Source organism: Varanus komodoensis, unplaced genomic scaffold (assembly GCF_004798865.1).
Source record: "Varanus komodoensis strain SLA01 unplaced genomic scaffold, ASM479886v1 scaffold14_1, whole genome shotgun sequence".
In the NCBI taxonomy this organism is placed as follows: domain Eukaryota; kingdom Metazoa; phylum Chordata; class Lepidosauria; order Squamata; family Varanidae; genus Varanus; species Varanus komodoensis.
The window spans coordinates 18,578,983-18,591,081 of record NW_025335438.1 but is presented as its reverse complement, the minus strand read 5'-3'; the positions used below and the strand labels follow the sequence as shown (position 1 = coordinate 18,591,081).

Genomic DNA, 12,099 nt, shown 5'->3' with positions numbered 1-12,099 from the left:
AGGTAAGTAAGGACACAATCCTATGGCCTCCAGATGTTGTCTGCTGGCCATAGCAGTCATCTCAGGGCAGGGCCTCTGAAGCCTGAGTGTCCAGCCTACCTTCTCACAGCCAGAAGTGGGCAGGCTGCCTCCCTCCTTTGAGGTTGCACCTTGGGGAGGAAAAGGGGCATGCCCAGAAACACGTAGGAGAGGAGACTAAAGGCTTATGTCAATTCTTATGGGAATCCCAACCTTGTTCTCTCCCACTTCCTGGTGCTTTATCTAGATGGCCTAAAACAGCTGTCTAGATGAAAATTAGGGCATGAGGTGCAGTGGTAGCTGCTATCTGACTTCTATGGCTTTCTTGGGGAGGTACAGAAGACTTTGAGTTATGAATTTTATGTGCACTGAGGGCAGAGGTGATAGGACTGCACCTAATAACTCAATAAAATAGAGTGGAGTCAAATATTCCTGCAGTGGTGGTAGTAGAGATGACAACAAGGTCAATGACAGGTGTAATCTTGTTCCCTCTCTACAATTGAAATTGCATCAAATACCCACAAGGACTGAGAACAGCAAATATCCCTAGAGATATTTGTGATTTAAACAAATGAAGATAGTCTCACATTGAATGAATACTCACTTAAGCTCTTGAGAATTGGCAGCCATCAAGGATTTTAATGTCTTGTCAGCTAATGGACAGCCGGAAACACTAGGGAAAACAAATATAAACTCATTTTCCTTGAACATGCTATAGCAAAATAGCAATAAAAATGTAATTAGGGAGCAATCCTATGGACCCTGGGAGAGTATACAAAGGATCATTGCTTGGAAAAAAAACTTTCCAAGGCTGAAGATACCACTCCAACTTTGAAAAGCAAAGCCTTCTCCAGCTCCCTGGCAACTGGTATAGAAAGAACTGTGTGTTCTGCCTTCCAAGACCTCTGAGGAGGAATAAAGGGAGTATGTTGGTGGACATGGAAGGGAGGCCATCAGAGAGGCTGGGATTCATGCTGTCCTGAGCCTCCGTCAGCTTCCTCCCCTCCTGCTCCTTTGTGCCTTTGCTAGATAGGCTGGATGGGTGCCCAGTCCAACAATCTAACCACCACACCACACTGAAGATGGAGAGGCAAATATTGTCTCTGCTACTTCTCTCACCCTGCCAGCTTCACCCCATCATGGTAAAGGAATCTTAGAAGCTTCCAAGTTCAGAGGCTTCTGAGCAGCAGAAGTGCATTTAAAAAAGCAAGAAAGAGCAATGGTTATACTAAGTCAAAACCAAGAAACCCAAACCTGTGGAATGCCCTTTCTAGAAAGATCCACCAGGATAAGGTCTTCCTCTTCTAAGTGACATTTCAGCTTGAGTGTGTTGCTCTGATACTAACTTCATTTAATATTCTGAGGGTGTGATCCTATACCCTGCACCCATACCTTGCTGCATATAAGCCTCTGTCCTCAGAGGCTCATGTGCATCCTAGGCATGGAATGAGGTGTGGTGGCAGTAGGCTCCACTTCCACTGTATCTCATGCCATGCATTTTATCTAGCTGGCCATTTCTGAACTTCTGAATAAAGCACTGAGGAGGGGCATGCCCCATTCCAGCTCTTGGAGGTATATTCCTGTGCTCAGACAGATAGCCAGCATGGTTCTTTACATGGTAGCTTGTGCGGGGGGGGGGGGGGGGTGAGTGGGGGCCACCAGAATCTAAAGAAACCAACCCCTCTGCCCCAGTGATGAAGGGAGGCCATATGATTGTATCTCTTAATTTTTTTATTTTAAAATCATATTGGTTGTAGTTTTGATGTTTTTGTAATCACAAACTATCCCAGGAGCATTTGTTACCTGGGCATTGCATGGATGGAAGGAAGGAAGGAAGGAAGGAAGGAAGGAAGGAAGGAAGGAAGGAAGGAAGTTGGTATAACTCATTGCTGAAAAGCCATTTCTGTTGATGCATGTACAAATTTCAGGCTATGAGGGCACTTGCTTTCCATTTTTGTTTGCTTGCCTGCTTATTGTAGTGTTATAGTGCCAGTAACTAGAGCCCTCTCTGTGTTCCACAACAATTAATACCATAAATACAAACACAGTAAGAGCTATTTTTAAAATTAAAACTACAATATAAAAACCAAAACCTAGCCTCAGTGCAAATGGCTGAAAAACTGAAATACATGGGAAAATAAGGTCTTTGCCTGGCACCACAGGTAGCTCAACACTGGCACCAGGCAAGTCTTTCTGCTGAGCTTATTCCAGCAACTGGGGTACTGGAACAGAAAAGGCCCTCCTCTTAGTAGCCATGCAACTCATCCCATCTACTGTGCATGATTGGCAGGTAACCCTCTGTCTCTCTGCCTGACATGATATAGGTATTTACTCAACCTCTCCAGAAAGGAGCATTCCCACAGAGATGGCACATATGGTGAATGAATGACATGCTTTTATGTTCTTAACTTGGAACTGTGGGCATCATTTGAGTAGGATATACCAGTAGGTAAGTTAACGTGTGAGGCAGTGTTCCTACATGGATAAGAGAGTTGGTCATGGTGGTAACAGAAGGAAGAATAATGCAGCCCAGAACAGGACTATAGCTGCTTCATCCTTCCTGGAAGATCCAGCAATAGCTCTGATACTTTCATAATGCAAACAAATTAAAAGCCAGAACCCTAAGTGAATGCAGTCACTTGTTTAGGTAAAGCTAAAGTCCAACAAGGAAGAGTCCTACCAGGGTTTCCTCCCAACCTTTCTTTTTTTGCTGTCAGTTAGCAGTGTAACAGATTTGCAGGGAAGAATAAGCTCCAGCAAAAAGCTGCAGCAGAGACAAAAACAAGATGGGTCCCCACTATTTCCTGCTTTTGGTTGCAAGATACTATATGTGGCCACTGGAAGAGAACACGGTGGCAGACCCCACATGAAATAGATATGGGAGAAGGCCTTCTTCCTGGCAACCTGACTCCAAACCATTCTGGCTTAAAGGTAAAAAAAAAAAAAAAAACAGCACTTTTCATTAGGCCTGGAAACAGATTTTCATTGCCACACAAAAATAAGCAGTACTATTAAAACATCCCTAATAGCATTTCTGCATATTACTGTTGTTCTTTCTTTCTTTACCTGCGGTGTGATGCATAGTTTCCTGTCACATGACCACTGCCATCACAACCTGGCGTTGGACACCTAAGGAAATAAAATGAAGGGAAATTGCAAGCACACACAAACTGTTGCAGTAAACTTCTTATTGAAACACATAATAAATAACCATATGTGTGTGTGTGTGTGTGTGTGTGTGTGCGCACGTGTGTGTGCAAATTGTGTAGTAATATACTAAAGACACATAAACAGCCTCCACATAGTGGTATAATACCATTAGTACTATTAATAATATTCAATGCTACTATGTTAGTAAGGATGAGTTTTAATTACAGAATATTTTGATAACTTTGTGAAAACTGAAGTCCCCATCCTTTCCATGGATCTTAAAATTGTGTGTAAAAAGGTAAAGGTAAGTTTCCCCTTGACGTTACGTCCAGTCATGCCTGACTCTAGGGGGCAGTGTTCATCCCCGTTTCCTAGCCGAGGGAGCCAGTGTTTGTCCGCAGACAGTCTCTGTGGTCATGTGGCCGGCATGACTAAACACCAAAGTGCACAGAATGCTGTTACCTGCCCACCAAAGTGGTACCTTTTTATCTAGTTGCATTTGCATACTTTCGAACTGCAAGGTTGGCAGAAGCTGGGATGGAGCAACAGGAACTCACTCCGTTATACAGATTTGAACCGGCGACCTTTTGATCAACCAGCCCAGCAGCACAGTGGTTTAAACCACTGTGCCACCTGCAGTCCTAAATTGTGTGTAAGTCAACTCTATTTCATTAGGCTATGAACAGACCACATACATAGCATCTGATGAGGTATGCTGTTGCTTATGAAAGGTCATGTCATGTATATGGTCCTCATCACTCCCCTTCCCTTGCATTCCCATCATCAGTATGTTCATTGCAGTTTATTAAGCTTTCTACATACAAACCAGGAAACCGTGGTTTAATTTATGTATACGCAACAGAATCTGACATCAAGATCTGAACCTAGTTTCAGATCCTGGTTTATAAACATAAATTAAACCTCATATTCATAGTTCAGCTACAACAAGAGACTGTGGTTTAATAAACCATGATCCTGAGGGGAAAGGTTGGGAGGGTAGACAGAATACATGGGCAAAATGCTCATTCCTAGTTTAATAAACCATTTCTGTTTTAATAAACCATTAGCATAACTGTGATTCTTATTTCTGTACAGGGAGAATGGCTGCTTCCTAAAGAGGCAACAGAGTTGAGGGTTGTAAATCAGATACATTGAGGACTCTTGACTGCCAAAAAGCTTTGGCTACTGAGCAATATAGAAATGTAATAAATACAGGGAGAAGGCCATTTTCTGACAAAGGGCTTAAACCAGGCATGGGCAACGTGGCACATACAGGCACCAGTCCTTCATTGGAGAACTTTCTTGGGGCTTGTCCTATTCCTCCTATTTGTTTATTTTTAATAACAAAATTGTTACTGGCAGTGGGAATGCATCAAAGCAAAATGAGGGCCTCTAGTTGTTCCTATTTTTTCCTGTGCATTTCTCTGGGCCACAATTGGGGCTCAGAAACATTCTTAGGAAATAAAGAAGGCAGGTGACTGTAGACTGATGCTTTCCTGTGCAGCAGGCATATTGTGATATCCTGGAAAAGGCCCTGGAATGTTTTTCAAATTGCCAAATGGGCCTACAAGTACTTTCCCCCCTTACTTCTTGGTTAAAATATTTTAATTTTCTATACATTTCCCTCCATTGCCTTTGAGAATCTAATAGTAAGAATATTTGCTATATTTAAGCTTATGTATAGCAGTCACCTTTTTCAAAATCCTTTCTTTGTCTTCTATTAGGTGTTTTAACCCAGGCTACTGTTTTCATTCATGTCCTTTGAAGCAAAATTATTCTCTTTGTTAATCCTCCCAACATAACCCCAAAATAATATTTTAAAAATAGACACAGAGTGCACAATATTCCTTTAAATAGTAGTATATCATTGAGACAACTTATTTCATTTTGAGTCTTACAGCTGCTTTCGAATAATATAATCATTGGAGAGGCTATTAATATTTCAAAATATGTAATCTATATTTGTAATGAAGAAACTTCATTGCAATTGAGCCTCAGAGCTAGAATTTTTCTTTACAATTGCTACTGTCATTATAGGTACTTCTTCATGATGGAGCCATTTGTATTGCTCACTAACTACCAATTCTGCCAGTGGATATTTAACAAATGTTTCCTGCCCTCAGTGTTACCTTTGGGGCCTTGATACAGTGACGCTTAAGTGTTTTTGAATTAAATTGTGTAGCCAAGCACATTTTGGGTGCCCATCAACATGCAGTGTGAAAAACAAGTCCTGTGGATGCTCTAACATTTCCTAAGAGGTTTGCAGTAAATATAAGCATACAGAGAAGAGATTATGTCCAATTTAAGATTAAGATGGTAAACAGTGGTGTGAAACTAGAAAATTAATATTGCATGGCAATAGAGCTTTTAAAAGGATCTGTGTCTATGTGATAATAATTTTTCATTTGCAAATTTTATTTTATGTATTTTATTTATTTGATGAATTTTTTTGCATTTTATATGGGATTTTAATGATTGTAAGCTGCCCCGAGGCTCATGTGATGGGGTGGCATATAAGTTGTCTAAATAAATAAATAAATAAATTTATTAACACCCCCCTGTCATTACTGAAAATATTCAAGCATTATTTTCTTGAAAAAAGGCAATGCTAAAATGTAAGATCTGTAAGTGTGGACACAATCTTGTGAGCAGCCTTTAGAGACATGTCAAAGCAAATTTGACTCATGAGAACTGTAATATCAAGATGAGCTAATGCTTCTAAATCTTGAGAGCAAATACCAGACTTAAGACTGACATCAATGTGTTTGGTGCTGCATAAATGAAGGAATGAAATAACAGAGACAATCACTGTTAAATCATCCTGTGAAACTTAACGCATAGCAAAATACTGTGTTTGGGACATGTTCTTAAAGGACTGCTATATTAGACTCTCCTTGGATAAGAACTTCTGCAACCTTATAGCGCATTCTTCTTGTTTTATTGTGGTTCCAGCCACAATGTGCTATGCAAACCAATGTGCTTTTAGACTGATAGCTTCAACAAACAGATGCAACAAACCAGCAACTGCTTGTGTGACCCTTCTATTGGCAAAATGTCTATCAACTGCTTGTCAGGTGTTTCTATTTTGTAAGATCCTGAATTTAGAAAACAAAATAGGCCAAGAGACAGAGGAAGATATTGTTGCAAGTCTAAACAGAGGTTTCAACAATGGTGTTAAATGGGAAAGATGTCTTGGCATCCATCATTGTACACTATGTAATGGTCATGTGGTCCAACTTTTTGGAAGTCTGAAAGATCAACAGTGCATAAATTTCTTGAGGCTATAAGGATACTGGGAAGAACATCATAAGGCATTTTTTGACTCACGTGATCAGTTCTTTTTTGAGATCTCTTGAATGGACCTTAGGTTTTGGACTAGGGACAGAAACATCTGAATATTTTTTTTCATCCAGACTTTCAGGACAGATCGCAGGATCTTTCTGGGGGGAATAAAAGGACTGTTATCCTGATGTGTTTCTAGATTCTACTCAGTGCTGATTACTAGCAAATGTTCAGTTGATTCAGAGTAAACAGATACTACTGAAAACTTCCAGAGCTCACTCTCCCTCCCTCCCTCCCTCCACACACACACACACACACACAGAGAGAGAGACTGCTAAAACTGTTTTATATCTGAAACTGATGTTATTGGCAGTTTAAAAGATAAGCCTTAGCATTTTTTTAATGCAGGAAGCCTTCCTATTATAAATGTTTACACAGATGTCTTGTATGGAGAGAAACTAGGACCCAGCTAAAATATGGTGAGGCCAACAACTTGTCCAGGTCAAACAGGACATTTACTTGTTCAACTTCCTTTCAACACTGGACCCCATCCCCCTACTGCCTTCGATTCAGTTTCCAAAGTGGTCTCCTGAACCGCATTTGTGTATATGCGTGTGCAAGGAGAGGGTTCTTTGGAAGATCAAGTAACTGCACAGTTCTTGGGACTTTGCCAGTCTATTCATTCCTGATGCACACATGGGAACTCCCCCACCTACGAAACCAAACTCCAAACCCAAATAAATTATCATTAATGTACAGATTGACACTTATATTGATTTCTGCAAAGACCAAACCACAATGACAACATGAATAACAGATAATAGCATCTGGCACTTTAAACATTTTAAACCCTGAAATCTTTGGAGAACTGACAATTGAACTAAACTGACAGCTCCAGCTATTTCTCAGCACTTTCCTTTTGGAGATATTAAGAGTCTCTTCCAAATTCAGGATGACTTATTTTTAAGGGGCATCTGGACAGATCTTTTGTCAGTGTATGATGGAGATGATATTTTCTAGAAATGAGCAATGCAAATGACCAACTGTTGTGCTTGTGAATCAGATAGCAATAATATTGAGCTAGACAGAATAACTCTCTTTTCCCAGGGACAAAGGTACCTGCCTGATTTGTTAAGGCTTTGCTCCAAAAACCTACCTATATTCAGTATTCTTTGGAATAAATGTGTGTCAGACAAGTATTAGAGACAAAATTATTCAGATCAAAATTTATAGGCGTGCCTTTTTTAGGTTCCTTCATTTAAGTTAACTGGAAAGCTCTCTTCTGCTGTGGGGTCAAGGACATGAAGATGAGCATGGTGACCTAGCTGTGTTTCAGTGATGTGTCTATTTGCTCATGGCCACTTGTTCCTGCCTATATTTCTATCATAAAATGCTCTGTTCTGCTAATAGGTCATGTTACTCATACTGAACAAGTGACAAAGGAAATGCTACTAACATTGTGCAAGCTCTGATGCTTTGTGATTGCAAGCCACTTCCAGCCAAGGATGTCAAAGGAATCTGAAATGGATTCATGTTCCTATAGATTCCACAGAAAACTGGTTTTTCCTGAGTAGCACAGATTTCATGGGCATACAGACCATTTTTTTAACTTTCCATAATTTTATGCCAATTCAATCATAGGAAAATAGGATTTTAAAGCCTTTACCAACTGCAAATGAGCATTTTTCACCCATAGACAGTAACATGAAAATGCACATTTTCAGGGATTTGTGTATTGGGGGAGGATTTGCGTAATTCTGGGAGAGTGAATTTGTGCAGCCATGAATTTGTGCTAATGTGTGCCAATGCATTTGTATAAAACCCTGTTCTATCAATGGGTAGATGTTGGAATGAAGGGCACCTGACAATTCATGAAATGAAGGCAGAATTAATTTCTGAAATTATACATTCCTACTTCCAGCCACTTAAATTATTGAATACATTGTTTATCCAGAGTGGTACCCCTGAGCTTATAGAGAAATATTACTACAAAGGAAGCAAGATGTCTCTATAAGATATTTTTGATGTAGTGCAGACTCAACAACAAATCAGAAAGTCCCTGTTTTAAGGTCCCCGCCCCCAGCATGAACTCACTTGGCAGCATTCTCTTTGCCTGCCACACTCAGTTCCTCTATGTGCAAAATGGGAGATAACAGTGGATTTATAGGCTGGGTTCAAATAACATGGCAAACGATCATATGTTTTTTCCATGGTGTGAAGATTTTTGCCCAGACTTGCTAGTTATGCAGTTACCTGGAAGCATGTGTTCTCCACTCCACCCTCCCTGCCTTATCATGCATTCTGGTAGTCCCAGCAAGCAAAACCCTGTCCTTTCTCAACTCTTCCCTATGGACTACATTGGTCTCCTCCTGATTGGTCCACTGTGGTTCTGAGACAGATTCCTCTCTTTCTTCTCCCAAGGGTACCTTCACTGCAGCCCCACAGAGACTATCAAAAGAAAAACAGTTTCACAGTTACTCCCCCTCTTCTTCCCCTGTGTGTTTCCATGGTATAATGGCAATCCTGGGACTAGGCAATGAGACAAGTGGTAAAGGATGGCAACCTTGAAACCCGCCATTGGTTTCTTCTGTGGTTTCAGAAAAGTTATCCTACCATACATGAACTCTGGAACTGGGTCTGGACAACACAACAGATCCACAACAGTAAGATTTCTCCATGGCTTGTTGTGTCACCTGAAGCAACCCATTCTGTTTATTTTTAGTTTAGAAATGAAATTTATTTTAGATACGATCTTTACATTCCATCTTTTCACCAAAGACAGCAGGACACTTACAGAGTTCCCATAAGGATCAGGGCAAGAAGCTACATGTGATATCCTCTGAATGCTCAAAATCACCATATAAATATGAAGTATTCTTACAGGTTTCCAAAGCATTGGTATCCAGGGCCATTAAATGATGACCACTTGGACCTCGTTCAGCTCACCATTATACCATTGAATAGATCCCCTCAATTTGTTGCAAACCTTTCAGTCACACCAAGGGCTTTCTCCCTGAAGCAAACTAATAAACAACCCTCACCCCACCCACCCCGAGTATAATCAGTGTCTTGCAGTCAGGTTTGCAAGATCAGGCTTTCTAGTTAGCTGAGACTGGCTCTACCATTATGTAGAGGGAGGCAATGGCTGATTTTAAGTATCATCAAAGGGCTGGAAATCGTTATTTATTTAACAGCAACAACAACACATATTTTAATTCTATCTTTGCACGCCAAAATTATGATCAAATATCTTCAACAAGTTATAAATAATGACAACAATGATAACTTTACAGCCAGGGATGGGCAGAGACACTTGGAGATTTTCTGTCTCTAGTGCCAAACAATCTTTGGGCATCGTGTGTGTAGACTCAGAGATTGGAAAGGTGCCATGTACTGTTCTCTCTTAGATAGTAAAATAGGTAGGTTTAGACCCATTTCTCAGCTGTCAGAAATCTTCTGTGAGATGCCTGGGACATTTCAGCAATAGTTTTGCCTGAACAATAGCATATGGACAAATGCCAATGTGTACCCATGCAAATTGAATCATATTCTCAAGAGCCTTCCTAAAAATGGTGTCCTCCAGATGTGTTGGACTACAATTCCTATTGTCCTAACACATTTGGAGGGCACTAAGGTGGGACAGTTCCTTTAGACATTTTGGAATGCCAGGGCTTGGAGACAGAACTGTGTGTGGCCTTTCAGACAGCAGCCAATGCTTTATTACAACACGTGGTTGCAGTATTTCTTTCCTTCAAGGACCATTTTACCATGGTCCTTGAAGAAAAAGATAAAGGATCCTGGGTAATGCTGATGAGTTCAGTGGGAGTTTAGATTTGAGCTCTCCAGGTCTGAGTGATGGATATAATTATGCAACATGTGAGGTATCTCTTTCTGGAGAATCAGCACAGTTTAAAGGTGAATCGGTCCAAAGAGAATCAGAGAATCTGTTAAAAGCTTGACCGGTGTGTGTATGTGAGTATGTGTGTGCACCCGTGCATGTGTGTTCTCTGATAATCACCCACCCAGATACTAAGATCCAAAGCTTTATTTGATGAACTCACTGAGAGGTTTTTACTATTACAACTGGAATCGATTGGGTATGTTGTACGTCTATATCCAGGGCCTTTATCAACGCCGGGATGGACAACTTCACTTGCAGAAATTTGGGTTGTACACCAATATTGCTCCACAGTTGACTCACTTTACAGGCCTATAACTCAATGAACAACACTCTCCAACATCACCAGGACAAGACCACTGCAGAAGATTCATGAAGCTGAGGCACTTCCCTCCGAGATATACCTATATGTTATACCTGCTAATCTCTGCTTACAGTTACTATCCCAACACAAGTCAGAAAGAAGCTCAGGTTGCCCTTGCCCTTTCCTTTCAAAGCTCCACTAGTTGCCTCTATAAGCCAAGTGGCTTATCTTCCTCATGCTTCATATGTAGTGCTCCGATAATATCTACAAATAGCTTGTATGTTTCAGCTAACCTGCTGTAGCTTTGCCCCCTTCCTGATAGTCATACTTCCTGTCATTTTCATATGATATCATTTTCACATGCAGTGGTGCAGCTATAGTTGGGCTTCCAAATAACTACCACAGAACAGCAGGTGCAGAAGTAAACTCCATTGTCTTCCTGGAGACACAGTGGTACTATAATTTACTAGAAATGAGTTTAAATTGTAAAAGTGTAAAAGTAATGCTCAGTGTATTACTTTTTAAATCAGAGTTGGAAAACACTGTCATAATTGCTGCTGTTGTTATTCTAATGCATTGGAAATACAGAAGTAGTTTCAAAGCACAGGATGCAACTGCAACTGAAATCGTACAAATGCCCATCTAAGGAGGACCCCATAAGACCATTAATTACTAGCTGCACTGCTGTGAACATGACATTTGACCCCCTAAGCAGGTTCTGGGAGTGTGATATTAATACAGCAAGTCTAATCAAAGCTGCTGTTGAGGGTTTTGAGGAGCAGAATACATATTACGCTTACCAAGTAAGTATAGCTTTAAATTGTTCTCTGTGATAGCAGCAAGGTACTAGTGTGGCAGGAGCACACCAAAGGAAGAGGGACATTTGTCTCCATGCTACTGAAGACCCCCCCCCCCACACACACACACACACACTCAAAGTGTACACTGGCATAGAAGTTTATCATCTGATTTTCTGTATTGTGAGATATTGGCTACAAACACTTTGCTGGAAGATAATACCATCATAAGGAAATATTTAATATGGGCTCCCCAGCAGCCATTTTGTGTGGACTGTTCCTAAGTTATACAGAAAGTTAAATCTGAATAAACAATGCTGATGCCTGGTAATTTATCAAAGTGTCACTCAACTGGCATTATAAGGGCCCGATGCTGATTATTCATCATAAGAGCAAGTCCAAATAACACTCCATTTTGCCTGGTTCTGGCAACAGTGTTCATGAGGAAAACATGGCCAAAAAGATAGAGAGAGGGGGAAAGAAAACAAACAAACAAATAAAAAAACATACTGCCAACACTCAATAAACATATAAATGAAAAGAGCATAACAAAAATAAGGAAATCACCAGGTTTTAAATTATAATTTAGTACAGTATCCCTTACAAATGATGATTCACTTTATGTAAATATTTGTCCTATTTATGGAGCG

At 40.4% G+C, this 12,099-nt stretch overlaps 1 protein-coding gene across 2 annotated transcripts in view; it reads right to left on the bottom strand.

Moving 5' to 3' along the window:
• The window catches only part of ST18 (ST18 C2H2C-type zinc finger transcription factor), a 149,716-nt gene that overhangs the window by 20,151 nt on the left and 117,466 nt on the right, over positions 1 to 12,099 (bottom strand). For both annotated transcript variants that reach the window (XM_044424131.1, XM_044424132.1), the window contains 3 exons: positions 6,496 to 6,608; positions 3,085 to 3,147; positions 623 to 691 (listed from right to left, as the gene is read on the bottom strand). In XM_044424131.1, coding sequence (XP_044280066.1) covers positions 623 to 691; positions 3,085 to 3,147; positions 6,496 to 6,608 — 245 coding nt within the window. The remainder of the gene's footprint in view (positions 1 to 622; positions 692 to 3,084; positions 3,148 to 6,495; positions 6,609 to 12,099) is intronic.